The sequence below is a fragment of the Bos javanicus genome, chromosome 14, assembly GCF_032452875.1.
Source record: "Bos javanicus breed banteng chromosome 14, ARS-OSU_banteng_1.0, whole genome shotgun sequence".
NCBI lineage: Eukaryota > Metazoa > Chordata > Mammalia > Artiodactyla > Bovidae > Bos > Bos javanicus.
The window spans coordinates 670320-698213 of record NC_083881.1 but is presented as its reverse complement, the minus strand read 5'-3'; the positions used below and the strand labels follow the sequence as shown (position 1 = coordinate 698213).

Genomic DNA, 27894 nt, shown 5'->3' with positions numbered 1-27894 from the left:
CATTCTTCTTTCTCAAGACTGCTTTGGCTATTCGGGGTCTTTTGTGTTTCCATATGAATTGAGAAATTTTTTGTTCTAGTTCTGTGAAAAATGCCATTGGTAATTTGATAGGGATCACATTGAATTTGTAGAATAGTCATTTTCACAATATTGATTCTTCCTACCCAGGAACATGGAATATCTCTCCATCTGTTTATGTCATCTTTGATTTCTTTCATCAGTGTCTTATAATTTTCTATGTACAGTTCTTTTGTCTCCTTGCTGCTGCTAAGTCGCTTCAGTCGTGTTCGACTCTGTGCGACCGCATGGACTGCAGCCTACCAGGCTCCACTGTCCATGGGATTTCCAGGCAAGAGTACTGGAGTGGGGTGCTATTGCCTTCTCCTTAGGTAAGTTTATTCCTAGAAATTTAATTCTTTTTGTTGCAATGGTAAATGAGATTGATTCCTTAATTTCTCTTTCTGATTTTTCATTGTTAGTATATAGAAATGCAAGTGATTTCTGTGAATTGATTTTGTATCCTGCAACTTTGCAAAATTCACTGATTAGCTCTAGTAATTTTCTGGTACTATCTTTAGGGTTTTCTCTGTACAGTATCATGTCATCTGCAAACAAAGAGCTTTATTTCTTCTTTTCCTATCTGGATTCCTTTTATTTCTTTTTCTTCTCTGACTGCTGTAGCTAGGACTTCCAAAGCTATGTTGAATAATAGTGGTGAAAGTGGACACTCTTGTCTTGTTCCTGATCTTAGGGGGAATGCTTTCAGTTTTTCACCATTGAGAATAATGTTTGCTGTAGGCTTATCATATACGGCCTTTACTATGTTGAAGTAAATTCTTCCTATGCTCATTTTTTGAAGAGTTTTAATCACAAATGGGTGCTGAATTTTGTCAAAGGCTTCTTTTGCATCTATTGAGATTATCATATGCATTGTATCTTTCAATTTGTTAATATGATCTATCACATTGATTGATTTGTGTATATTGAAGAATCCTTGCATTCCTGGAATAAACCCAACTTGATCACGGTGTATGAGCTTTTTGATGTGTTGCTGAATGCTGTTTGCCAGAAGTTTGTTGAGGATTTTTGCATCTATGTTCATCAGTGATATTGGCCTGTAGTTTTCTTTTTTGTGTTGTCTTTGTCTGGTTTTGGTATCAGGGTGATGGTGGCCTCGTAGAATGAGTTTGGAAGTGTTCCTTCCTCTGCAATTTTTGGAAGCAGTTTTAGAAGGATAGGCATTAGCTCTTCTCTAAATGTTTGACAAAATTCTCCTGTGAAGCCATCTGGTCCTGGGCTTTTGTTTTGGGGGAGATTTTTTTTTTATCACAGCTTCAATTTCAGTGCTTGTAATTGGGTTGTTCATAATTTCTATTTCTTCCTGGTTCAGTCTTGAAAGATTGAACTTTTCTAAGAATCTGTCCATTTCTTCCATGTTATCCATTTTATTGCCATACAGTTGTTCATAATAGCCTCTTATAATCCTTTGTATTTCTGCATTGTCTTTTGTAACCTCTCCTTTTTCATTTTTCATTTTGTTGATTTTATTCTTCTCTCTTTTTTTCTTGATGAATCTGGCTAAAGGTTTGTCAATTTGTTTATCTTCTCAAAGAACCAGCTTTTAGCTTTATCTTTACTATTGTTTCCTTCATTTCTTTTTCATTTATTTCTGCTCATATCTTTATGATGTCTGTCCTTTTACTAATTTGGGTTTTTTTGTTGTTCTTCTTCTTTTTCCAGTTGTTTTAGGTGTAAAGTTAGGTTGTGTATTCGATGTTTTTCTTGTTTCTTGAGGTAGAATTGTATTGCTATAAACTTCCCTCTTAGAACTGCTTTTGCTGCAGTTCAATACATAAGGAGCACCTCAATACATAAGACAAATACTAACAGACATAAAAGGAGAAATTGACAGTAACTCAATCCCATAAGTTTTGAGTTGTTGTGTTTTCATTGTCATTTGTTTCTAGAAATTTTTTGATTTCCCTTTTGATTTCTTCAGTAACCTGTTGGTTATTTAGAATGTGTTGTTTAATCTCCATGTATTTGTGCTTCTTACAGTTTTTTTCTTGTAATTGATATCTAGTCTCATAAGCCTTGTGGTTGGGGAAGGTGCTTAATATGATTTCAATTTTCTTAAATTTACTGAGGTTGGATTTGTGACCCAAGATGTGGTCTATCCCAGAGAATGTTCCATGTGCACTTGAGAAGAAGGTATATTCTTCCGCATTTGGATGCAATGTCCTGAAGATATCAATGAGATCCACTGCATCTAATGTATCATTCAAGACTTGTGTTTCCTTATTAATTTTCTGTTTTGATGATCTGTCCATTGGTGAGAGTGGGGTGTTAAAGTCTCCTACTATTCTTGTGTTCCTGTCAGTTTCTCCTTTTATGTCTGTTAGTGTTTGTCTTATGTATTGAGGTGCTCCTATGTTGGGTGCATAGATATTTACAATTGTTATGTCTTCCTCTTGAATTGATACCTTGATCATTATGTAGTGTCCTTCCTTATCTCTTGTAATATTCTTTATTTTAAGGTCTATTTTTTCTGATATGAGGGTTGCTACTCCAGCTTTCTTTAGCTTCCCATTTGTATGGACTATATTTTTCCACCCTCTCACTTTCTAGACTGACCCTTTTTTAAGTCTCAGGTTTCATCTGTGCTCATATATAATCATATTCTTCATGTTTATTGAACACTTCCTGTGGCCCAAGCACTGCTCCAGGCACAGGGCAACAGCAGCACACAGACGAAGCCCTGCCTGCATGGAGCTTCCATGCTAATTGAGGGAGCCAGGGCAAACCAGTAAGTTGTTGCAAAGTGTCTTAGAGTGGGATAAGTGCCAAGAAGGAAGTCATCGAGGAGAGGGGAAGGAGCAGGTGGCCTGAAGGAACCTGGCAATTCCGGATGGAAGACCTCCCTGAGAAGGTCTCACGTGAAGGACGAGTGGCAGTGCAGGGCCAACCAGGCACACAGGAAGAGCAGTCCAGGCGGAAATGAGCGAGTGAGTCGCTCAGTCACGTCCAACTCTTTGCGACCCCATGGACTATACAGTCCATGGCATTCTCCAGGCCAGAATACTGGATTAGGTAGACATTTCCTTCTCCAGAGGATCTTCCCAACCCAGGTATCAAACCCAGGTCTCCCGCATTGCAGGCGGATTGCAATGGGACCAGCCAAGGCAAAGACAGAGGCAAGGGCGTGGTGGGGGCATCAGTGAGATGGTCTCAGAGACCATGAGGACCGACTGTGCAGAGATTGTCTTCTCTCCCGAGTCCTGGAGATGCTGCCTAAGTCATCCAGACCCCAGGCTCCTGGAAGAGGAGGCGGGCCGAGGAGGACGGACACTCAGCTCGGATGTCCATGCCCTACCACCTCTGGCCCACCACCGCCCAGTCCCTCACACACTTCCTCCCCACGGGCTCTTCCCTTAAGCGTTACTGTCTCCTCAATCCTAAAGCAAAAATCCCAAAAAGTCAAAACAAGAAATCATCAAAGACTGATTCTGAAATTTTAATTTATTTGTTTGGAAAAAATAACAAAACTTAAAATGTTTGGCTGGATGTCCTGGTAGTGTAGCACCAATGTACCACCCCCAGGACTTCGAAGGGAACATCAGATGTTCTAAGGGGTCTTAAAGCAGAGGAGCTCGGCAGTGTGCATTGAGAAACTGTAAAATGTCTGTTTTCGGAGGGTGGGGGAATAACAAAGATTTATATAGTAGCATTTTTGTTCCTGGGAAAACTGGAATCAATAGAATCCCCCAACTGAAATCGGCTCGATAAATAATGGCATGTACACAAGATGGAAACCACCGTGGCCAAATAAGCACTGTTTTCCAAGAATGACACAGCTGGAGGGAGCATCTCCCAGAGACGGGGCACATAAGGACATAGGGACATAGAGTCAGTGTACACGTGTGCGTGGCCTGGGAGCCAGGAACAGCTGGCTTCACCTTTTTTTAAATGGCTGAGAGAAAAATCAAAGGAGAGGACTATTTCACAACATGGAAGAAGCCCATGAAATTTAAATACTAGCATTCGTGAATTTTTGCTGCCACACATCCACATCCATTTGTTTCCACGTTGTCCTTGAAAACTTGAAAACAGCCACGATGACAGAGCTGAGAAGCTGCAGCAAGAGTGGCCAGGAAGGCTGGAGGTCTGTAGACAGCTCCTCACTGAGGGGTCTGCCAGCCCCTGACCCGCATAACCACCTGGAGACGTCTTCAAGGCCACACACACAGGGCTTTGTAATACGACGCACTGCAGGGCGACAGGTCGACCAGTGGTGTTCATCGCTTTTTGACTTGTCTGTGTTTCCATTCTTTCCTTATCATAAGCATGTTCTGCTTTTATTTTTATAACGTGGAAGCTTCCATCAAACTGCACACTCACAGACGCCTTTCCCACGCCCTCCCTAGGGGACTTCTCCTTCCAACAGGGGTCACTTGGTCATTCTGGAGCAGTTTCCTCAGGAACCAGGGGCAAACAGGCCCCCAGGCCGCATGCGGGGGTGGGCACAGCAGGCCCTCCTGCAGCCGCATCCCCTGCGGGTAGGCAGGGGCCAGGCACACCCTGGGCTCCAGCCACTTCCAGTTCCGGCCCCCTGACGGTCCCTCATGTTGTGAGCTTCAGCTGTCCTTAGGAGGACAGTGGTCAGGAGGCCTGGGCCCACCTCTCCCCACCAGGGCACAGAGGGGTCAACTTGGCCACCTGTGTGTTCAAACCGTCCCCTCTTCAGCAAGGGGTCAGCAGCTCAGGGCAGCGGCTTGTCTGAGGGGCAGGTAGCGTGGAAGGTCCTGGCGGCGGGGGCAGGCGTTTAGGGAGGTGATCCTGGGAGGAAGCAGGTGCCCTCAGAGGATAGAGACGAGGAGCCAGATCCTCGCGTGGGATCCGCCTAGAGGGGAGGCTCAGAGAGTTGGTCAGCTCATCGGAAGCAGATGGGCCTCGTGGTCCAGGCCCTGCCACAGTGGGAGAGAGCCTGGCGTCTCAGTGCTTTCTCTGTGTCCCCCAGGTGTCTTCCTGCCCCCGTCCCCGGCAGCAGCAAACGAACCCATCCTGGAAGAAGTGGGGATTGTGGCTCTGGCACCCCTGGCCGACGTGCTAAACAGCCCGCAGCCCAGCCCCGTGGCAGGCCCCATCGTGAGCCCCCTGGCAGGCCCTCTCAACACGCTGCTGCCCGGCCCAGGGCTCACCTCCCAGAGCAGCCCACTCACCAGCCTCCTGAGCAGCCACCTGGCCAGCCCCCTGGTAGTGCCCCAAGTGGGCACACCAACCAGCTCTCTGGGCCTGCCCTCCACCGGCTCCCTGATGCCCAGCAACCCCCTGGCGGGCCCCATGGCAGTGCCCCCAGGGGGCACACCAACCAGTTCCCTGGGCCTGCCCTCCACCGGCCCCCTGACTCCAGGAAGCCCCCTGGTGGGCCCCCTAGCTGTGTCTCAGAACGGCCCCCTGATGCCCGCTATGACAGGCTCGGGGGTCCTCTCCCTGAACAGCCCCCTGCTCACCTCCACGGCCGCCCCTCTAGGTGTCTCTCAGAACGTTCTGGCCAACCCCATGAACAATCTGGTGCTGTCGGAGGCCCCACGGGTGAGGCTGGCAGAGCCGCTCCGAGGATATCCCCCGGGACCCCACCCCTCGGCTGACAGGGGACCTTCTGCCACCTCCAAAGGTAACAGATGCGGGGATGGGGGGTGGGCCCTGCCAGGCCAGTCCTTGGTCCTGCCTCGCTCTAATCTGCCTCCTTTCCTTTCTGCCCCTCCCGCACATCACTAGTTTCACTCCCCACTGAGCACCCCCAGCCAACCCAGGAGCCGGAGCCCCTCAGCATGACATTTGTGGGTGCACCCATCCAGACCTCCACCCCTGTTGGTGCCCTGGGCACTCCAGGCCCCGTGATAGCCTTCTCCTATGGCACCTCAGATGCTCAGACACAGCCTGGCGGCCCCCAGGGACAAGTGATCCCTGCCTCTGTCCCTGTCTCAACTGCCTCCAACATGGCCATCCTCACCTCTGCCCCTACCCCCACCCCCACAGTGACCACCAGCTACACCCCCTCAAGCACACCGCACCCCTCTGCTCGAACACACCACTCCCCATCCCGGCCCTCGCCCACCCCTCACTCCCCTCCACGCAACCCCCGCTCCCCACCGCGAACCTCGTCCTCCCCGGCTTCAGTCACCGACGCCCGTGGTCCACGCGGCCCAGAGCAGTCTCGGAAAAGCATCCTGGAGTTGGAGCGGAAGCTAGCCCACCGCAAGAGCAGCAAGTTCCCCGACAGCTCTCGAGGTCAGCGCGAGGCTGGGGTCCCCTCTGCTGCCCATGGAGACCTCCCAGGCACCCCTTGGGCTGCTGGCCACAGCCACTGATCACTCTGTCCACCCCTGTTGTCCCCAGAATCAAAGCAGCTAGCCTGGGAGAGGCTGGTGGGGGAGATCGCCTTCCAGCTGGACCGCAGGATCCTGTCCAGCATCTTCCCCGAGCGTGTGAGGCTCTATGGCTTCACAGTCTCCAACATTCCAGAGAAGATCATCCAGGTGTGTCCTGCCCATCCCCACTGGCCACCGGAGGGCCTGCCCGCCACTGCAAGGGTGGGGAGCTTGCTGGCTCTCGACGGGCTTCTGGGGGCCAGCCAGGCAGAGCACAGCAGAATCTGAGGGCACCCAGGGATGCAGGAAGCTCAGTGCTCAGTCCAGCGGCCGGCAGGTGTCCAGGGTGTCCGGCCGCAGGGGCCTGTGTCCCAGCCCCATGGGAGGCCTTCCCAAAGAGCAGAGCAGCGAGGGCCCCCTCAGGGTCAGATGTGCGCTCCCAGCCTTCTCACTGCCGTGGCCTCTGGACCTCCGAGCTCTGCTCCCAAGGGCCCTTCCCCAGGCTGGCAGAGCTGAGGCCTCAGCCTTCTTCCCCGAGGGGTCTGAGTCCTCAAGGGTCACAGGTGGACACAGTGGAGGCCGGTTTTCGGAGCCTCTGAGTAGCTGGCAGCCTGGTGGCCATTGAGGCTGGGCTAATTCCAGTCCATTCCCAGCCTGCCCTCCACTGAGCCCACTACCCCCAAGGGACATGGAGGACAGTGCTTCCCAAACCAGTCTGGGCGCTTCTTGCCGCCACCGTGTACTAGGCGCTGATGAATGGGAGCCTGGGGGTGGGGGCGCGTGGGCCGGACACCCTGCGGCCCTGCTCCCCAAAATGAGCGAAGGCACGCCCTTCGCGACTGACGCCCTGCGGGTGGGGGCGGCGGTGAGCGCACAGGAGTAGGGGGCGCGAGGGTGGCAGCCTCTGCCTCTCAGCATTCATCCGCGGGGACTGAGCCCTCTGTGCCCCTTCCTCTCTCCTTGGCGGGGCTGTCAGCCTGAGTCTGAGTGGGCAGAAATGACGTTCGGTTACAATGGGCTCATCAGTTCCGCGGGTTGCATTTGCCTTCTCCATTTGTTAAGGTGTCCGTTTAGGTTTTTAATTTTACCGTGGCCAGAATTATCTGCCTTTTCCTTTATCTGTGCTTTTCAAGTCTTGTTTAAGACTGGAGCTGCCAGCCCCGCCTCAGTCCCCTCTTCCAGTCCACGTGTGTGGGCTCCGGTCCTCCCTTCCAGCCCTGCCACAAGCCGATGTCCTAATCCAGCTGCAGAGGTAGCCTGGGCATCCTTCTTCCAGACTGTAGTAGCTCCTCTTGGCCCTTCACTCTTCAATAAGAATTTCAGGGTCTGTCAAGTTCTCAGAAAAATCCAGTTCAAATGTTTGGGTTTTCATTGGTTTACAGGTTGAGCTGGGGACATTTCCCATCTTTGCCCTATTGCTTTCCTTGTGTTGCTGGTGTCAGCAAGCCCACGTTGCTAACATCCGGTTTGACGACCCTTGACCTGTCTTGGGAGCTAAAATTCAGACTTAAATTGAAGTAGGGAAAACCATTAGGCAATTCAGGTATGACCTAAATCAAATCCCTTACGATTATATAGTAAAAGTGACAAATAGATTCAAGGGATTCGATCTGATAGACAGAGTGCCTGAACAACAATGGACGGAGGTTCGTAACACTGTACAGGAGGCAGTGACCAAGACCATTCCCAAGAAAAAGAAATGCAAAAAGGTAAAATGGTTCTGAGGAGGCCTTACAAATAGCTGAGAAAAGAAGCAAGAGGCAAAGGAGAAAAGGAAAAACATACCCATCTGAATGCAGAGTTTGAGAGAATAGCAAGGAAAGATGAGAAATCCTTCTTTGTGATCAATACAAAGAAATATAGGAAAATAGAATGGAAAAGATGAGATCTCTTCAAGAAAATTAGAGATACCAAGGGAACATTTCATGTAAAGATGGGCTCAATAAAGAACAGAAACAGTATGGACCTAACAGAAGCAGAAGATATTAAGAACAGGTGGCAAGAATACACAGAAGAACTGTACAAAAAAGATCTTCATGACTCAGATAACTACAATGGTGTGATCACTCACCTGGACCCATACATTCTGTGGTCCAAAGTCAAGTGGGCCTTAGGAAGCATCACCATGAACAAAGCTTGTGGACGTGACATAATTCCAGCTGAGCTATTTTAAATACTCAGAGATGATGCTGTGGAAGTGCTGCACTCAATATGCCAGTAAATTTGGAAAACTCAGCAGTGGCCACCGGACTGGAACAGGTCAGTTTTCATTCCAGTCCCAAAGAAAGGCAATGCCAAAGAATGCTCAAACTACCACACAATTGCACTCATCTCACACGCTAGCAAAATGGTGCTAAAATTCTCCAAGCCAGCTTCAACAGCTCATGAACCAAGAACTTTCAGATGTTCAAGCTGGATTTAGAAAAGGCAGAGGAACCAGAGATCAAATTGCCAACATCCACTGGATCATAGGAAAAGCAAGAGAATTCCAGAAAAACATCTACTTCTGCTTCATTGACTAGGCTAAAGCCTTTGACTGTGTGGATCACAACAAACTGTGGAAAATTGTTAAAGAGATGAGAATACCAGTCTACCTTACCTGCCTCCTGAGAAATCTGTATGCAGGTCAAGAAGCAACAGTTAGAACTGGACATGGAACAATGGACTGGTTCCAAATTGGGAAAGGAGTACATCAAGGCTATATATTGTCACCCTGCTTATTTAACTTATGTGCAGAGTACATCATGCAAAATGCCGGGCTGGATGAAGCACAAGCTGGAATCAAGATTGCTGGGAGAAATATCAATAAATCTCAGATATGCAGGTGACACCACCCTTGTGGAAGAAATCAAAGAGGAACTAAAGAGTTTCCTGATGAAAGTGAAACAGGAGAGTGGAAAAGCTGCCTTCAGTTCACTCGCTCAGTTGTGTCCAACTCTTTGGGACCCCCATGGAGTGCAGCATGCCAGGCTTCCCTGTCCATCAGCAACTTCCGGAGCTTGCTCAAAGCTGGCTTAAAAATCAACACTCAAAAAACACAGATCATGGCATCTGGTCCCATCACTTCATGGCAAATAGATGGGGAAACAATGGAAATAGTGACAGACTTTATTTTCTTGGGCTCCAAAGTCATGGAAGATGGTGACTGGAGCCATGAAATTAAAAGATGCTTGCTCCTTTGAAGAAAAGCTATGACCAACCTAGACAGCATATTAAAAAGCAGAGATGTTACTTTGCTGACAAATTTGTGAATAATCAAAGCTATGGTTTTTGCAGTAGTCATGTATGGATGTGAGAGTTGGACCATAAAGAAGGCTGAGTGCCATAGAATTGATGCTTTTGAACTATGGTGTTGGAGAAGACTCATGAGAGTCCCTTGGAGAGCAAGGAGGTCAAACCAGTCAATCCTAAAGGAAATCAATCCTGAATACTAACTGGAAGGACTGATGCTGAAGCTGAAACTCCAGTACTTTGGCCACCTGACTCAAAGAACCAACTCACTGAAAAAGACCTTGATGGTGGGAAAGACTGAAGGCAGAAGGGGACAACAGGGGATGAGATGGTTGGATGGCATCCCTGACTCAATGGACATGAGTTTGAGCAAGTTCTGGGAGATGGTGATGGACAGGAAGCCTGGTGTGCTGCAGTCCATGGGGTCGCAAAGAATGGGACTCAACTGAGTGACTGAACTGAACTGAACTGACCTGTCCTGGACCACAGCCACCACTCCTGCTGTGTCATGCGTGCAGGCACGGCGGCTATTCAAAAATGGGCATATGACACAGAGAAGCACAATATTTATGTCTCTAAAATGCTGCGTCTGATATCTAGTTGGCAAAGATTACATTAAATTGTAAGGTAAAGTCTAGTTGCCCATGTAGATTAGACATCAAACCATGGAAAGAGGGTTTGAGTTGTTTGAAACTGCCCATTTAAATGGAAATAAGCTCGGTCTTTCAGTGCCTGGGCTGTGCAAGTCCTCCCCTTCCCCACCACTCTTCGCCCTGCCGGATTGTTTCTACTTATACTGGGCAATAGTCACAGCCCTAAATGCAACTCCCCAGAGAAGAGGCAAGAAGAGGAGGCAGAATGTCTGTAAGGCAATTTTTCAGTGTTTAAGAAAGTCAATAGTTCCGCCAATACTCCAGCACTCCAGCCTCCACCTTGCTGGCCTCCAGCAGATGGAGCCAGATGGAACCCAGGTCAGGAAGACAGGCCTGTCCCAGTGTTGCAAAGTGGCTCAGGGTTGCCCCTGCCAGAAGTCAGAGGTTGCTTTGGCTGAACCCTAACATGAGCCTGGTGCTCCGCTCACACGACCACCCAGGGAGGGGCAGACAGGGAACTAACTGGAGAAGGCGATGCTTGAGCGGACTGGGCGACCCTAGGAGGTGGCGTCTAGGGAACTGCGGGCAGAGGGTGAGCAGGGCCAGATGGGGGCCTTGAGGGTCAGCCCTGGCCCTGGAGCTGGAGCAGCGGGAACCACACGGGGGCTCTAACTGGGCAACACCCAGCCAATTCCGTACACTGCCAACCCACTGTTTCATGGGCCTGGGGGCAGCGGTACCAGCGACAGGTACAGAATTTGCAGGACCAAGTGCACAGGAAAACACAGCACTCCTTGTTCAAAAATTAAGACCTCGAGATTGCTTCAGCAGAACTTCAAGCTGAGGGCACCAGAAGGCAGTGGAGGGAGGGATTGGGAGGCGGGGTGCAGGCCCAGCCCGGCAGGGACAAAGTAGATGAAGACGGACCTCAGGCCCAGACACCGGAGCCGGCGCCCGAGTGACAGCAGTGCTGGGACTCAGGGCCTTGGCTCTGGGCCCGGGGTTGTCAGCGCATGGTGAGGGCTGGAAGGGACCCCCGCAGGGTGTGGGCACAAGATGCTAAGGATGGGGTGTTGGGACAGGGGGCCTAGAGAATAGCCTGAGAAGTAGGAGGGCCGGACCCAGGAGGAGGCCTGGGAAAGATCCTGGGTGGCATTTTCCCAGTCAGGCAACCCTGGGGGTTTGGGAGGTCCCCTGGTGTCTCATCACCAGCAGCCACGCCCTCCGTCCTCTGCTGCTTGTGGCCCCAGCTCAGTCCAATTCCAGGTGGTGGATGGAGCTGGTGATGGGGCTGCTGGAAGCTCTGAGCTCAGGCTCAGCCCACAGGGTTCCCCCACCCTGGATCCCTAGAGGTGCCTCGGCCAGGGCCTCCAGGACACCTCCCTGCAGGTCCCGCCCTCCGACCGTGATCCTGGCGGAACCACACCCCACGGCCTCCTTTGCCCCCATGTGTTTGCCTGCTCTTGGGCCAGGGTGGAGCCAAGGGTCCCTGACCATTGCTGTCCCCTCAGGCCTCCCTGAACCCCAGTGACCACAAGCTGGACGAGGAGCTGTGCCAGACGCTCACACAGCGCTACGTGAGCATCATGAACCGGCTGCAGAGCTTGGGCTACAACGGGCGGGTGCACCCGGCGCTAACGGAGCAGCTGGTGAACGCTTACGGCATCCTTCGGGAGCGGCCGGAGCTGGCCGCGTCCGAGGGTGGCTCCTATACAGTGGACTTCCTGCAGCGCGTGCTGGTGGAGACTGTGCACCCCAGCATGCTCACTGATGCGCTGCTGCTGCTCTCCTGCCTCAGCCAGCTGGCCCACGATGATGGCAAGCCCATGTTCATCTGGTGACGCCACCATTAAAGCTTCCCTCGGACGCTGGCCGTTGGGCCCGGGCTGGTACTCCTGGGTGGTGCCGCCTCCTCTGGGGCCCTTCCATCCTGTCTGCTCTCAGGGCTCCTGCCCCTCGGGGTCCCCGGAGAGAGCCCCAAGGCCAAATTTCAGCAGCTGTCATGCTGAGGGGGTGTTCCAGAGGCCCCACATCTCCCCTCACATGGCCTGAGGCCTGGAATAGCCAGAGCAGGAAGTGAGAAGGAGCCGAGCTGGCAGGGGGTGTGTGGGTGTGCCCGCAGCCCTGACCACCTGCTGGCGGCCAGGTGAGGCCTGGGCCCAGAGCAGAAGGCAGAGTGGGCTCCAGAGGAGGCTGTGGGCACAGGAGCGCCTCCCTCTGCACTAGGCAGGGACAAGGAGGGTGGGGACATGTTTTCTGGACCCTCATCAAGGGCAGGGGGACATTATAGGGACAGGAGCCAGGAGAAAGAGACTCACTCACACCTGGGCACTGGGCAGCCCAGGGAGGTGGGGGCCCTGCAAGGCCAAAGGCTCCCGCAGGAAGGGACTAGACTGTGAGAGTCAGAACTGGGAGGGCAGCTCCCCACTATTGAAGGGGTACAGCTGAGCAGCACAGGAGAGCTGGAGTGGGGTGGGGTAGGAGGGGACACGGGAGGTAACCTATAGACTCAGAGAGGGAAGGCTGGTGGGGAGTGCGGGATGCCCTGAGTGTAGGCCAGGGTACTTGTCCCTTCAGGACCTGCATGAGGAGCAGAGAGGGCCTTCCTGCAGGAGGGGAGGAGGCCAGAGGTGGTGGTGGGGATGCGGACCCCAGCCAGGAGGCTTCCCGAGTACCGCTGCCCACCAGCCTGAGGATCACCAGGGGACAGAGGAGTCACCGGGCATGGGTTAATGTCAGCTACCAGCAAGAGGGTACAGAGGAGAGGGGGTTAGTGTGAGCTGGGGTCTCTGGCCCTAGAGCTGCTGCCTCTCTGCAGCCTTACTCCCCTCCCCCCAGGCCTACTTCAGCAGATGAAATCAGACCCCTGGGAAAGGCAGGGAGGGCCCCTGCATACAGACAGGCAGAGAGCCCTAGGTGCGCCTAGCTCTGTCTGCTGAGAAGACTGAACAACAGGACAGACGGTAGGAAGGAGCACACCCAGCACCAGACCTTGATTTCTACAGGGGATCCGGGATTTCTGGAAAATTTGGGGGGGGGGGTGCGGTGCGAGGAGCAGAGCCCCTTCTCTGTGTCTGCAGGCGGGAAGGGCAACCCTGGCCCAAGCTTCAGGGCAATTTAGGAGCCAACCGTAAGAGCTCTAGGAACCGCTTCGCAGCTGGAATGAGAAAGATGGGGGCCAGGGAGGGGAGGGCAAGGCAGCACCTGAGCAAGGCCAAGCAGCTCGGTCCTGGGACCCAATAGAGTGGCTCCCATCTGGCTCGCGTGCCCCGGAGGGCCAAGCCGGCCGCGCAGAGCTGAACCAACGGTCCTTCCCCCAGACTGAAGTTTCTCGTGGTAGGCCTACAGAGCCGACGCAGAGCTGGCGGCTGGTTAGGCTGCTCGAGTCCGCCCCTCGTCTGCGGGCGTGTCTTCGTACTCAGGTGCTAGACGTCACGAACCGGGGCACAGGTCGGGGTTGGGTATACGCCGCAGTCTGGGCAGCAGGAGCGAAGGGCCACTTCACCCTGACTGGCGGGAGGAGGCAGAGAGCTGGACGCAGCGCGCGTCGCACTCCGTCCGGCCGCCGGACACGGGAAAAGTGCCGGCCTCCGCTGGGTGTGGGCTGCACCCAGGAGCTGCGCTGGTCCGCGCGGTCTGCGAGTTCTCCTTAAGGCTTTCAGGGGAGGGCGGGGCGAGGGGCTTCTGGGGCGGGACCAGGGTCCCTTCTGCTTTCCTTTTGGTTCTCTCCAACCGCCGCAGAGACTCCGCGCCAGTGAGCAGAGGGCGGTTTCCCGGGCGGCTCCGCCAGCGTCCGCACCCCCAAGCTCGCGGGGCACAGCGCCTTCCCGACCCCGCGCACAAGCTGTGCCACGTGGCCTTGACCCCTGCGACTCCCCTGCAGCTCCCGCGGACGAACGCACGGATCGACTCGCACGCTGGAAGCCAATGAGTCGTCGGAGACTCACACTGCCGAAGAGCCTCGTGCGCCATGCCATCCCCGCCCGACTGGCCCCCGACGCCCTGCGCCCTACGACCCTCGCCCTTCCCGCACCCTGTGCTGCACGCTCTCCACCGCCTGACCCGCGCGCTGCTTTTCCCGGCCTACTGGGCCCTGGACCAGCTGCTGGGCTGCTGGGCGCCGGCCGAGAGCCGGAGCGAGCAGAGCTGGCTGAGAACCGCCGCAGGCGCCGGGGGCGCGCTGCTGCTGCTGCTCGCGGCCCTGCCCCTGACTCTCCCGGCGCTACTGCTCTGGCTGCTGCTGCAGGCCTGGCGCCGCCCCTTCTGCTACCAGCCTCCTCCGCGGTGCTGGGCGCCCCCTGCGCCCTGGTGCCCCCGCACTGAGCCCGCGCGCAGCTTCGGCTTCTTCAGCGCAAACCTGTGCCTGCTCCCCGACGGGCTGGCGCGCTTCAACAACTTGCCGCACACGCAGCGGCGGGCCGCGGCTGTGGGCGCCGTGCTGCTCGCCGGCCTGCGGCGTTCGCCCTATGAGGCTACGGGCTGCGGTTCGCCAGTGCAGGCGATGCCGTGCGGGGTGCTGACAGGCGCCATGCCAGCGAGTCTGGACTTCGTATGCCTGCAGGAGGCGTTCGATCTTCGCGCAGAGCGACGCCTGGTTAGCCTCCTGGCATCTAATCTGGGCCCGGTATTGTACGACGTGGGCACATTCGGCCTGCAGCCCGGCCTACACCTCAAGTTGCTGGGCAGTGGGCTGCTGCTGGCCTCGCGCTATCCGCTGCTGCGCGCCGCCTTCCAGTCCTTCCCCCACGCACGTGGCGAGGATGCTCTGGCCTCCAAGGGACTACTTTCCGCGCAGGTACCTGTCCCCTGTACGCGGCGCTCCCAGACCAGGGAGGGGCGGGGCTTGGAGCGGAACACGCGAAGGAGCGCCAAGGTCCGTGGTGTTGCAGGCGCAGCTGGGCATCCTGGACGGGCGCCGCGTCGTGGGCTTCCTGCACTGCACACACTTGCACGCGCCCAGCGGTGAGCCCTGCCGGGTTCGTAAGCAGGAGGCCCCTCTGCGTGGCGGCGGCGGCGAGTCCCAACCCTGGCCAGCACCTCCCCTCGTTGCAAAGTTTATGCACTGCCCCAGCCGCCGCGAGTCCCTAGGTGGGCTAGCGGATCAGGATGGGGTGGGGCGGGGGGCGAAGCTGGGTGTCCAGGATGCGGACACCGGCTCCTCCGCCCCGCCCCGCAGAGGACGGGCTCCTGCGCTGCAAACAGCTGACGGTGCTTCTGGACTGGGCCGAGCAGTTCGAGGCGGAGAGCCGCCAGAGTGACGAGGCCGTGGCCTTCAGCGTGCTCCTGGGTGACCTCAACTTCGACAACTGCTCGCTAGGTAAGACGGCCCGCCCCCCACACACACACCCCCCCCTGCGCGCGCGTGCACACACACATACACACACACTCACATATACACACACACCCCGAATGTCACCTCTCCACAGACCACCAGCAGGAACAGGAGCACCGGTTTTTCAGCTGCTTCCGGGACCCCTGCCGGCTGGGCACGCGCCGGGAGCAGCCCTGGGCCCTGGGTACGCCGGGGCGGGGCAGCCGGATGGGGGCGGGCGGACCTCAGGCGGGCTCCGCGGAGACGCCCACTGATAACGCCCTTCCCCGCCCACCCCAGGGACGTTGCTGAGACCCTCGGAGCTCCGCCGCTCCGTGGCCTGCTCGCCGGAGATGCTGCGTAGGTGAGTGGCTACCTGGGAGTCAGACAAGGTCGGGAATGAGGGCTGCCCTGACCCTGGTGACACGGCCTCTCCTCAGGGCCCTGGAGCAGAAGAAAGGGCGCCGCCGCTACCTGGCAGGCCCTCCCCGTGGAGGCCCCCCAGCTGAGTCCTGGCGGGGCCGGCGCCTGGACTACATCACCTACCGCAGCGCGCCTGGAGGCCTTCTGAGCCCGGTAAGTGCCAGAGCTCAGGGTATGGGCCTGCCGTGCTGGGGCGACTCTCCAACCTGCCTCCCGCCCTCCAGGAGGTGGAGCAGGTGACATTCAGCACTGCCCTGGCCGGGCTCACAGACCACCTGGCCGTGGGACTTCGGCTCCGAGTGTCCACGTCCTCCTAAGGCCAGCTTGCAGGAGACAGGTGCCAGAACGGGTGGAAAGACGGACGGTGACACAGAACGTGAGCCTGGCCAGTCGCCAGGGGAAACGGCGACTTCAGGGATCTTTATTGTGTGGGACCTCCTCACACAGCCTCCTGGGCCCTGCGGTACTCATACACGCTGCCCCGCTCTGGGAAGGCTAGGGGCTGCAAGGGCGAACCTGGCAGTGGGGCGGGGTCTTCCGGGTCCCCGTAGCCCCCACCGCCTGGTGTGTGCAGACAGAACACGTCCTGTGGAGCAGAGGGGCAGGATCAACCTGGGCCTGGCGCTGCCCTGCCTCCCGCTGCAGGCCCCATCCCCACGGGGCAGCGTGTCCATATCGGCCAGCTTGGACCGCGGAGCCCGGGTCCTCGGCCCCTTATTCTTTTTTTTTTTTTTCGGCCCCCTATTCTTGCAGGAGCCAAATTAAACTCGGTCTCCGCTTATCTCCACAATTCCATTCACCCTCTGTGGGATGAGGGCCACTGGGGTGGGGGAGTGAAGATGGGACAGGCCAGGCCGCAGTCCTTACCCCGGGGTACACGGGCACCGAGGTCTTCCCACCCAGGTTTACTGTCCGGCCGTCCTTCCGGATGAGTAGGTTTAGGCCCCGGGCACCAGGCTCACCCCCTGCAGGAAGAGGCAAGGTGGGAGTGGCCCAGGAGGCAAGGAAGTGAAAGATGGGGGAGGGGGGTTGTTTAGTGGGGAAACAAGAGGACAGATGGGACAGGAGGTGGGTGGGGAACAGAATCCCCACGGCGATAGGGGCTGGGCGTGGCGGGAAGGTGGGGGTGGGGGACCACTTACCCATCAGGCCATACGGCTGGAAGGCGCGGCGCTCAGTCAGCACGGACAGCAGCGCCTCCTCGCGGAAAAGCAGCTCACGGATAATGCCATCGCCGCCCCGGAAGCGGCCGCGACCCCCGGACCCCAGCCTTAGCTCGAAGCGGCGCAGGATAACCGGGTACCTGCACGGTCCTGGGCTCAGCCCAGCCGGCTCCGCCCCCGCAACGCCCGGCCCCGCTGCCCAGCCCCGCCCCCCCCCGGCCCCCCACCCCAGCCGTCACCTGCTCTCCAGGATCTCGGGGTCGGTGATGCGCGTGTTGGTCATGTGGCTGTGCACGCCGCTGCGCCCGTGCCAACCCGGTCCCGCGCCTGCACCGCCCGCCACCGTCTCGTAGTAGCCCATGTGGGCGTTGCCCAAGGTCACGTTGTTCATGCAGCCCTGGCAGGGGCAAGGGGTCGCTGCGCTGGCTGCGAGTGCAGCCCCTCCCTGCCTCCCGCAGCCCTTCCCCGCCTCTGGCCGCACAAAGCTTCCCCTGGGCCCACCGCACCTGGGAAGCGGCGCAGGCCCCGAAGGCCCCCAGGATGACGTCCACCACGCGCTGCGACGTGAGCACGTTGCCGCCCACCACGGCCGCGTCGGGGGAAGGGTCTAGGATGGAGCCTTTAGGAATCACCACGCGCACCGGAGCCAGGCAGCCCTGAGGGCAGATGGCGGCTGTCAACAAGGAGGGGGGGTGCGGGGGTGTGTGTGGAGGGAGGTACACCACCTGCTTCCTAAGATCTAGCCGACCTTGAGCTGACCTCTCCCGGTCACTGAGGGTGACCCGGGCTTGGGATGGAGCCGCTGTCCCTGCACACAGCACAGCCCCGCGCACCTGGTTGAGTGGAATGTCGCGGCCAACCAGACAGCGAAGACAGTAGATGAGCGCAGACAGCGTGATGGCCCGCGGCGCGTTGAGGTTGCCGAACACCTCCGGCCCTGAGCCGCTGAAATCAAACACCGCGCTACCCTGCCCACCAGAGTGGGGGAGAGGTCAGCAGCCCGGCAGGTGTGCCCGTGATGCCCGAGGAGGTACCCACCCCCTCCCAAGACTGACCTGACTCATGTTGATCTGCACTCGGAGTCGGATAGGGGAACCGTCGTCCATGTGGTCCTCTGCAGACACCTCCAGGGGCAGGCCCCGGGCCTGCCGGGCAGTTCCAAAGGCCCGGAGCATGTCCCTCACAGCGAGCTCTGCGTTTGCCTGGTGGGGAGTTCAGCATCAGCCATGTCCCTTCCAGGTGGGCCAGGTGCCCCTTCCTCCTCTGCCCACCCACCTGGGGGCGAGCACAGAGCTACCCGCTCTGCTGCCCCCGGCCCACCTGAATGTGGCCCATGTAGGCCTGCACCACGTCCAGGCCGTACTGCCCGATGAGCTCGCCCACCAGCTGGATGCCCTTCTGGTTGGCCGCCACCTGGGCACGCAGATCCGACAGGTTGTCGTGCAGGTTCCGTGTCCCGCTGCAGCCTGGAATCTTGCCTGGCGCCCGCAGGGCTTCAGTCACCGCTAAATGGATGGGACCGCCACTGAGCCACCTGGGAGTCCCAGGGCCGCCTGGTGCCCTGCTCCTCTGCCGGGGCACTGCAGGCTCCACGTGTTGGCCCAGCACTGGCTCCCTACTACTCTGCTGACTCTTCCCCCATCCGCTGAACCTTCTCATCACACCCCAGTCCCCCAGGGCACCCTAGAATAGACAGGTAGCTTTGCTGTGACCACACATGGGCTGGAGGTAAGGGCAGGGGCAGGGGGCAGGTTCCCCGAGCAAACTCTCCCCACCACCTCCATTCCTCCTGCCCTACCTCCCACTGGCCCACTCTCCAGCCTTTTCTAGGCCTCCCGCCAAGAGGAAAAACCACTTCCCTTATTTAACCCCCCCCTCCCCACCAGGGCCTACCACTCGCAGCCACAGCCAATCACTTTGAAAGAGCATCAGCATGGCTGTCTGTTCCCCCATCCCTGGCCCCAGCAGACCAGGACAAAGCCTCCACCCATGGCAAGCAGTACAGGTTCGACCCCAAGGACCACTCCGTGCCTTGGGAAAGCGCCTCTCCTGAGTCTGGGTCAGGATCCTCTCTGAGGCTCCCTGGCCACCGGGTCCTCTGCCTGTCCATGTCCCTCAGGGGTCCCTGCCCTCTGCCCCCACCCCGCACTGACCCAGGCAGCAGCCAGGCCTCGGCCCCTTTATCTGTGTCCTCACACCCACAGCAGCACATGGTCTGGTCACCCATCACCTGTTCTCACTCTGAGATGCCCCCGGGGGTCTCACCCCTGGCAGCCTCACACTGGCCGTCCCGCCCCCAGGTCCCACCAAAGCTGCTGCCCCACCTCCTCAGCAACCACAGAGCCAGAACCTCCATCCTACAGCTGTCCAAACTTCATTCCCTCCCCCATGCCCAAATCCCACCAGACACCAACCCTGACCTCCAGACCACCTTCACCCTTGTCCCCAGCTTGAGGCTCAGCATCCCCCAGGGCAGGAAGAACCCTCACCCCACCCCACCCCCACCTGGCCTGCAGGCCATCCTCCGACCCTCTATGTACTGCATGTCAGCAAGTGCACCAGCAGACCAGCTCGGGCCCAGCTGAAGCCCTTCACAGCTGCCTCGCCACCCATTGCCCTGACCCAGGCCCATGGAAGCTCTCCAGGAGCCTGTAGCCCCTGGCACCCCTGTTTGTCTGCAGCCCCCAGACCCAAGGCAAACCAATGTATGAATTATAAACAGAAGCAGCTGCCCACCTTGAATTAGGCTTCTCCCTCTCCTGCACCCTTGGGTGTCCTGGCCAACAACCCACCCCCAAACCACTGAGGCCTCCCTGGGCCCAGGCACAACTTAGCTCAGCGCCTCTGATTATCTCTGAGAGATACTGTGCAACCACTCTGCGGGGTCACTGCCTGGCTACCCCAGCCTGGAGGCTGGCCTGGGGGGAGGGCAGGTAGGAAGCAGCCAGATGTACCAGCCCAGTGCCACTCACCCTCTTCCTGGAAGACTCCCCCATGCACAAGTTTGAAGGAAAGGAAGACTGCGCCCTCCTGCTGCAGGCTGGTGGAGTGGGGGGGCATGGAGCCTGGTGTGATGCCCCCAATGTCTGCATGGTGCCCACGGCTGGCCACATAGAACACAGGCCGTGTCTGACCCGGCCAAAACACCTAGGGGTGGGAGCAACGGTCAGCAGCGCCGGTGGCCCTCCTCCACAGGTCCCTGGGCAGTGCCCCTCACCGGTGTGATGACAGTCAGGTCTGGCAAGTGGCTGCCCCCCGCGCTGGGGTGGTTGCTCAGCAGCACATCGCCGGGGTGGAGATCAGCCCCCAACTGCTGAATCTGAAGCCAAGAGACAGGTGCAGAGTGGGGAGGGGGAAGGGCTGAGGGGTAGGGGGGTCAGGGGAAGGGGCCTCCCGAACCTGGAACTGCACCGTCTCCTGCATGGCACCCAGGTGCACAGGGATGTGAGGGGCGTTGGAGACCAGCCCCCCGTCGGGCCCAAAGAGGGCGCAGGAGAAGTCCAGACGCTCCTTGATGTTGGTGGAGATGGCCGTGCGCTGCAGGATGCGGCCCATCTGCTCTGGAGGCACATAGTGACCAGATGCCCGCTGGCCCCATGTTGCCCACAGCCCGGCCTGGGTACAGAGGGGCGGGGCCCACCGCCTTCAAGGCCTCTGAGTCCCAGACCCAGGACCCGAAGCGGGTGATGGTGACGGTGTACCTAGACACGTGAGGACGTGGCCAGACGTCTTGCTCGTGCCAAGGGCAGCCCTTCCCTTCTCAGCCCTGCCCGGTGCCCCCATCAAACCCACGCCCTGCCTCCTGCAGTAAGAACCCAATGTTAGTGGCCCCAGCAAGCACCTAGCCTGACCCTGAGCCTGGGTTCCCTGTGCAGAGCCCAGATCACACGGTGCTGGGAGGGCAAAAGCACCCCCTGCCCCAGACCTGCAGGTGCAGCAGGTCCCTCCCAGGGCTGGGGCCACACTGCCTGCCCCGCTGCTCAGAGGCTCTGCTTCTGCCCTTCCCCCGATCGCACTTTCTCCCTGCATACCCCTGCCAGGCACCCCAGCACACACTGCCCAGCGTGCAGACCCCCACCCTGCACCGCAGGGAGCAGGTGAGGGAGCAGGACTGTGCAGCCACTCACCAGCAATGCTCATGAAGCGGTGGGAGAAGATGGAAAGGTGGATGGGGTCAAGCTGCGTGCCCACCACGCTGGCTGTCTCAGCCCCCACAGAGATGCGGATGTCCCCAGTCTCAGTCACCTCTGCCTGGCAGCCTGGCTCCACCAGGATGGTACTGGGGGCAGGGGAGCAGAGGGGCTGGAGAAGCCAGGCCAGACCCCCACCCAACCAGGGTCCCCACATACCCAGGCCAAGGAACATCCCAACCGTGAAGGGACCCCAGAGTCCTCCAGACTCCTGCAGCTGGGGCCAGAGGACTGACCCACCCCACCCCCACCCCCCGCCCACCAGGGCCCCACAGTTCACCCTGGGCCTCACCCCACACACCCCCACCCCAGCCAGGCCTCAGCCCACCTGTTGCTGTCAATGATGAGGCAGGGCCCCTGAAGCTTGTGCCCACAGCCCAGCTCTCCCAACAGGTACACAGGGGTCTCCTGGTAGCCCCCCTCAAAGTAGCACTGGGTCATCTGAGGAGGGTGTGGGGTGAGCAGGGTTCCAGGCCCAGAGCTCTCCCTGACTCCCCCTCCACTCCTGTCCTCACGTCCCAGTGGCTGTGGGTGGGTGGGTGGGCGGGTGGGTGGGCACACGTGGGATCACTAACCTTATCTACCCGGGGAGGCCCACTATGGGCTTTTGGGATGTCCTCGAGGCGAAGGCTGCTGCTGCCGGTGCCCCTGACCCGCACGTCATCCACCACCACCGGCCGCTCGGGAATAATGAAGCCGAACTCCCTCATGTACCTGCGTCCCGAGGGGACTGTCAGGGGCGGCAGCCAGGCCAACCCATGCGCCCGGGCTCCTGGGAGGCGGAGGTCACATACCTCTCCACAAAGGCTGCCCCAAAGTCACCAGCTCGGGGTGAGCGGGCACTGGCCGGGTGCTGGTGGGCAGACACCATCAGGGCGCAGTCCGTGCCCTGGTAGCGCAGGTGCAGGAAGCTCTCGGTGCTGATCTGGGACCTGCAATGGTGGCAGGTGGGGGTGCTAGCACAGGGGGCCAGGTGGGGGCGCCTCCTGCAGCTCTCAGAGCCTGGCCCTCCCCGACTGCCACTGACGGGACCCCAAGTGAGGTGGCCTGGTAGCCCCCAGAGCCCCACCTGGGGAAGCCCTGGGCCCGCAGGGCCTCCACACACTGCTCCTCCAGGCGGCCCAGCCTCTGGTCCAGCTGTGCAAAGGTCTCGGGAGCATATGGCAGGGAGCAGGGCTCCTGCGCCTCATGCACCACATCAGCCAGGGCCAGCCCCAGCGCCGACAGCAGCCCACTGTGCCTACAGGACAAGGACGGCAGAGCGGTGGGTACAGTGTCTCCCAAAGTGGGCCCCCCTCCCCGGACCCATGCACTGCACCCAGACACACCTGTGAATGTGCACAGTGTCCATGCCCAGGGCCCGGGCAATGGCACAAGCATGCTGCCCACCAGCTCCCCCAAAGCAGGCCAGCACGTGGGCCGAGGGGTCATGACCTCGTGCCTGGGGAACCAGAAGGGGATCAGTGGCCCCTACATCCACCTGGCCCTCCCAACTCCCCCTACAGGCAAGGGCAGAGGTGGGCGTACCTGCGTGAGTGCACGGATGGGCCGACACATGGCCTCGTTGGCCACACGCACAAACCCCATGGCCACCTCCTCCAGGCTCAGCGGGGAGGCCGGGCAAGGCCCATTGGTCAGGAAGCTGTTGACCTCCGTGGCCACAGCCTCCAGGGCCTTTCGGGACGCCTCCGGGGACAGTGGCTGGTCCTCTCCCGGCCCAAAAATGCAGGGGAAAGAGGCAGGCAGCAGGCGACCCAGGACCAGATTAGCATCCGTCACTGTCACAGGGCCCCCTGGGAGGTGTGGACAGTGTGGGGGCTGGGGGCTGTAGGTGGGTGCCAGGCGTGGCCAGTGGGGGTGGGGCTGGGGGAGGGGCTGGGCTGTGCCGGAAGGGTCTCAGGGAGAGTATGCCGGCGCTTACCTTTTCGGTAGCAGGCGGGGCCAGGGTGGGCTCCCGCAGACTCTGGCCCCACCACGAAGAGGCCCGACCTTTGGAGAGGGGACTGGCGTTGGAGGCGGGTTGGGAGGCGGGTTAGGAGGCGGGGCTGGGGGTCCCCGCACAGGTGCAGGATGGTACTGACCTGAAGAAGAGGCGGGAGCCCCCACCGGCTGCCACAGTGTTGATATCCAGCTGGGGGGCCTGGAGGGTGACACCAGCCGTGCTGGCCTCGAAAACATGCTCAAACTCGCCAGCATAGCGGCTCACGTCGGTAGACGTGCCTGGTGGGGGTGGGGAGCAAGGACACCCAGATGCTGCCCAGCCCAGCAACTGAGGCCCCCGGACCCCACCCTCGGGCCCTCATACCTCCCATGTCAAAGCCGATGACTGGCTGGCCGCCCTCCACCCGGTAGGTGGTGGCTGAGTAACCAACCACGCCCCCCGCAGGGCCGGAGAGCACAGCGCGGGAGCCGCTGAAGGAGTCCATGGGCGCCAGCCCACCGTCGGAGCGCATGAACAGCACCTGCACGTCCTGTGGGCAGGCGGGCGGTGAGGGGCGGGGTGGGGCGGGCCAGGGGCGGGCAGGGAGGGGGTCTCACCTTGAGCTGACCCTGGAAGCCACGGCGGAAGCCCTGCACGTAGCGCTGGATGGTGGGCGTGAGGTAGGCGTCAGCACAGGCCGTGTGCCCCCGGGGCACAATGCGCACCATGGGCATGGCCTCCGAGGACAGCGACACATGCGTGAAGCCCAGTTCCCGGGCCAGGGCGCCCACCTGCTGCTCGTGCTGGGCCCACCTAGGAGGACCGAGCGCCACTGAGACCCAACCCCGCCCGCCAGCCCGCACGCCGCATGCCCGCCCCTGCTCCACCCGCGCCCCGCACGCCGTCCCGCCCCCCACCCCCAGCACGCCGGCCCAGCCCCCGGCCCCCGCCCCGCGTCCCCGCCCCACCACAGCCCACTCACGTGTATGAGTGCATGAGCACCACGGCCAAGCTGCGGATGCCCCGGGACAGGAGACCTTCCAGCTTCCCTCGCAGGCCCCCCAGGTCCACAGGCTGCTGCACTTCCAGTAGGTCCCCTGTGCAGCCTTCGGGGAAGCCGCGGGGTCGGGGTCAAAGGCTGTCAGTGCCTGCTGCCCCGCCCCCAGCACTTGGCGGCGCCGTACCTTTCACGGGTGTCCCAGCACCCGGCTCCCCTCGATAGAGCACCACCCGTTCGTCCACTTCCAGCACCTCCTCGTACAGCGTCTCGGGCATGGGCACGGCCTGAGGGCGGGCAGAGGCTCAGAGGGGGCCCAGGCCTGAGGGTCCTTGCTGGGGTCCTGCGTGGATGGGGCGATGCAGGCAAAGGGGATGTGTCCCAGTGGGCAGCCCCAGGAGACACAGTCAGACGGGATGGTCCCAGGAGACAGTCAGACTGGGTGGCCCCAGGAAGGCCCACCCGGTGTGGCTTTCTGCCCCCAGGCATCTAAGTGCCGTCAGCTGTCTGCCCTCACAGAGCTGCTCCATCCCAGAACCCCCCAGAGGGGCGAGGGTCAGCGTCCAGGACAGGGCAGAGTGGAGGACAGGCCCAGGACAACACGTGGCCACTCAGGGCTGGGGGGGACTCAGTGTCCCACCATGAGTGTCCAGAACCTGTTATCAGCTGTGGCCTTGGGCTAGCACTGACCCTTGCAAGGACTGCCCTCCCTGAGAGGCCTAGGCACCCCAGGGAAAATGTGCTCTGCGGAGTCAGCCACGGCTGAGGTGGATGAGCTCACCAGGTCAAAGAGGTCCGCGCGGGCCTGGGTGCCCACGTGCAGCAGGTCTCGGAACCCGCGCGTCACCAGCAGTGCCACCCGCTCTCCCCGCCGTTCCAACAGCGCATTGGTCGCCACCGTGGTGCCCATGCGGATGCTGGCAATGCGACTGGTGTCCAGGGGCCGGTCCCGCGGCAGCAGCACGCCCCCCTCCTGGAACCACGTGGTCAGACTTCAGGCCTCTGGCCCAGAGACCCCTCCACCCGCCACCCTGCCCTGCCCACCTGCTCCAGGACGCGGCGGATGCCTTCAGTGGGGGCGTCTGCATAGTTGGCAGGGTCTTCTGAAAGCAGCTTTAGGACCCTCACGTGCCCCCCTGGGCACTGGGCAAAGACATCTGTGAAGGTGCCTCCACGGTCGATGGCAAAATGGAAGCGCCCCTCCGGGCCACCCATGGTGATGGGGCTGGAGTCCAGCAGCGACTCCTCAGCCGGCAGTCCTGGGAGAACTGGCCAGAAGCAGTGGGTCATCCATAGGCGGGCAGCCCTGAGCAGAGCTGGGATGGGGAGAGGACGGGATTCCGGGCCCAGAAGGGGCCCTGGGTGGAGTCAGAGCTGGGCAAGTCCGGTCTGGGCCTAATGCCCCCTGTGCCTACTCCCCAGTTCCAGTGCCCAGGACTGCGGCGGAAACCCAGGGCCTCCTGGAGCAGGACTTTCCGAGGAGGAGGTGCAGCAGGAGCCCTGGGGCTGGGGTTTCTGGACCCTTTAAGCAGGAAGAGGCACTTGCGTTGGGGGCAGGTGAGAGAAGGCTCACTGCCCGAAGGCTCGACCTTGGAGCAAGAGGGGACGGGGACCGGGCGGAGCCTGCGCACACGGCCGGCCGGGGCCGGGGCCGGGAGGCGAGGAGGAGCGCGCGGCGGGGGCGATCGGGGGCAAGGGGTGAGGAGAAGAGCGGGGAGGGTCCCCACCTGGCCTGTCGGCTCCGGGTCGCTCGCCGTCAGTTCGGCAGCCTGCCCGCGCCCGCCCCCAGCCCGGAAGCGGGACCCGCCCCCCGCACGACCGGTCCCGGCGCTCCGGGCTCTCCGGTTGCGTCAGGATCGGGCGGCCCGGAGCCGTCCCCTCCCTCGGCCGCGAGCCATCCCGAGTACGGCGGGGCGGGGCCGAGCTGGGCCGGAGGGCGGTGGGCGTCTCCTTGCCGATCCCCGCGGAGGCAGCCCTGTGCCGGCGCGGCCCCACCCCGCGGCCCGGCCCGCGGGCACCTGGGCTCGGCGACCGCCCGGCCCTCCGCCGGCTCGGAGCTCGCTGGGTGTGGACGCCCCGGGAAGCCTCTTCCAGGCGCCCCGGGAGAGGGGAGCAAGCTGCCCAGACGACCTCGAAGTGCGCCCCAGCGCGCCGCGGTTGCAGGGACGGGGGAGTCGGGGAGCGACGCGGGAGGCTGGAATTGAGGGTCCTGGCAGCCAGGAGTTCGAATCCTGGAGAAAGCCTTCACTCTCCACAGGCGCTGTGGGCAGGGGGCCCTCCACACCACCCTCCCTGGCCGACCCTGCGGCACTCGTGCTGATGTAGCCAGACAGCAGGTCAGTCCCGTGACCACCAGGGGGACGGCTGCCCCTCCCTGGCGTGCTCCTCTGTGGACTGAAAGCTGCCTGGCTGCCTGCCCAGGTCTGAGGTGGGCTCAAGCTGTGAAGGGCTCTAGAAAAGGAACGGTGGGGGATAGGCGGTTTCCCAAGAGCAGCAGCAGGTGAAGGGGGCCCCCTTACCTCAGAGATCAGGCAGACAGGGGGCCAGACGGCTAGGGACATCATCCACACCCTGGCCCCTGGCCCACCCCCGGCTTTGCACTCCCTTGCTGGCCTTTGAAGCTGGTCCCAGGAGGAGAGGGGGAAGTGGGCTGCTTTAAGGGCGCAGGCTCCGGGCTGCATGCTGGCTGCGGCAGGGCTCCCCACTGACCGGCCTCTAGCCACCTCAGTGTCCCCCATATGTTGGGGGGTTGAAGGGCAGCCACATGGCTCCCTCCCTTTGGTCCACCTCTGCTGCACCCCTGAAAGAGCCCCCGTTCCAGACCCCCCTTCCTCCACAGCCCCTGTCAGCACCTGACAGGACACGGCCCAGGGACACAAAGGGCCCCCACTTTGCTACACGGCTGAACTGGTGGAGCCTGTGGCCCCCGCAGAGTCCCCGGCCCGGCGTGCACCTCTCTCCACATCCTTGAACTTGATGGTTCTGCGCCGGGGGAGCCGGGGACTGGCAGCCACCTCAGCCAGGAGCCCGGGGCCACAGAAGCTCAGGCTGCTGCCCCGGTTCCTGAGCACCAGCTTCAGCTCCTGGTTCTCCTGGATGAGCTGCACCAGCCGCCGCAGCTCCTCGTTTTCCTGTGCCAGCCGCTGGATCTCCTGCCGCAGGCCCTCGTAGCTGCTGAGGAGGGACATGCCCGGCAGCGGTGGGCAGCAGCTGCTGGCGGCAGGCAGGCTGGCCAGGGGGCAGCGGACCCTGCCATTGTGAGGTCAGCGGCTCCCTACCCCCCACTGCAGCCACATTCCGGGGCTTCAGAGCCAGCACCCAGCAGTTCCAAGCACCCTGAGCGGGGCACCTCCCGACCTCTGGCCTCTGGCTCATGAGTAGAGGAGCCCAGATCTGTCCCAGACTTGGGAGTCCCTCCCGGAAGCCCCTCCTGGTGGACAGAAGGTTCTGGGTCCCAGCCTAGCATGGTGGTGTTGCAGGAAAGGAGCTGAATGATTCAGGCGTCCCTCCTCCCCACTGGCCACCCGCTGCTCACGCCAGGTTGTGGGGCTGGGTCTCTGGGCACAGTCCCAGAGGTGGTGGTGGCCAGCATATCATCTGAAGGGGGCAGGTGGGTGGACGTTTGAGCTGCCCTGAGGGAGGGGGTGTGTCTGGCCCAGCAGCAGCAGGAGCTGGACTGGCCTCAGAGACTCTG

General features: G+C 60.0%; 3 protein-coding genes across 14 annotated transcripts in view; 2 read left to right on the top strand and 1 right to left on the bottom strand.

Moving 5' to 3' along the window:
- Positions 1-13144, top strand: part of SPATC1 (spermatogenesis and centriole associated 1) — a 29910-nt gene extending 16766 nt beyond the window's left edge. The window contains exons 2-5 of one of the 2 annotated variants that reach the window (XM_061438160.1): positions 5018-5674; positions 6181-6291; positions 6400-6539; positions 11707-13144. In XM_061438160.1, coding sequence (XP_061294144.1) covers positions 5018-5674; positions 6181-6291; positions 6400-6539; positions 11707-12036 — 1238 coding nt within the window. In that variant the 3' untranslated portion in view covers positions 12037-13144. Of the gene's footprint in view, positions 1-5017; positions 5675-5778; positions 6292-6399; positions 6540-11706 lie in introns of both variants that reach the window. The other variant, XM_061438159.1, reaches the window with a different exon arrangement.
- A 22-nt stretch (positions 13145-13166) lies between these two features.
- LOC133260107 (sphingomyelin phosphodiesterase 5-like) lies at positions 13167-16710 on the top strand. Of its 5 annotated transcripts, XM_061438225.1 has the most exons (8): positions 13167-13617; positions 14079-14990; positions 15085-15283; positions 15372-15512; positions 15622-15711; positions 15807-15870; positions 15947-16082; positions 16154-16710. In XM_061438225.1, exons 2-8 carry the CDS (start codon positions 14166-14168, stop codon positions 16244-16246), a joined length of 1548 nt encoding a protein of 515 aa, XP_061294209.1. In that variant the 5' UTR covers positions 13167-13617; positions 14079-14165; the 3' UTR covers positions 16247-16710. The 5 variants fall into 5 exon arrangements, with proteins under 5 accessions (XP_061294209.1, XP_061294211.1, XP_061294207.1 ...); XM_061438227.1 differs by lacking the exon at positions 13167-13617 and having other exon boundaries at positions 13869-14990; positions 15085-15157; XM_061438223.1 differs by lacking the exon at positions 13167-13617 and having other exon boundaries at positions 13869-14990.
- Positions 16307-27388, bottom strand: OPLAH (5-oxoprolinase, ATP-hydrolysing). Of its 7 annotated transcripts, XM_061438075.1 has the most exons (28): positions 27154-27388; positions 25245-25468; positions 24982-25173; positions 24388-24487; positions 24186-24309; positions 23995-24016; positions 23821-23865; positions 23588-23753; positions 23364-23502; positions 23204-23271; positions 22810-23075; positions 22611-22723; positions 22352-22522; positions 22077-22214; positions 21858-21996; positions 21611-21723; positions 21220-21371; positions 20492-20652; positions 20310-20411; positions 20065-20239; positions 18413-18597; positions 18148-18294; positions 17926-18060; positions 17599-17748; positions 17332-17489; positions 17072-17232; positions 16797-16894; positions 16307-16515 (listed from the first exon to the last, which is right to left on the bottom strand). In XM_061438075.1, the coding sequence occupies exons 1-28, from the start codon at positions 27386-27388 to the stop codon at positions 16369-16371; spliced, it is 4026 nt and encodes a 1341-aa protein (XP_061294059.1). In that variant the 3' UTR covers positions 16307-16368. The 7 variants fall into 7 exon arrangements, with proteins under 7 accessions (XP_061294059.1, XP_061294058.1, XP_061294062.1 ...); XM_061438074.1 differs by having other exon boundaries at positions 23821-24016; XM_061438078.1 differs by lacking the exon at positions 27154-27388 and adding an exon at positions 27053-27130 and having other exon boundaries at positions 23821-24016.
- Positions 27389-27894: the final 506 nt, after the last annotated feature.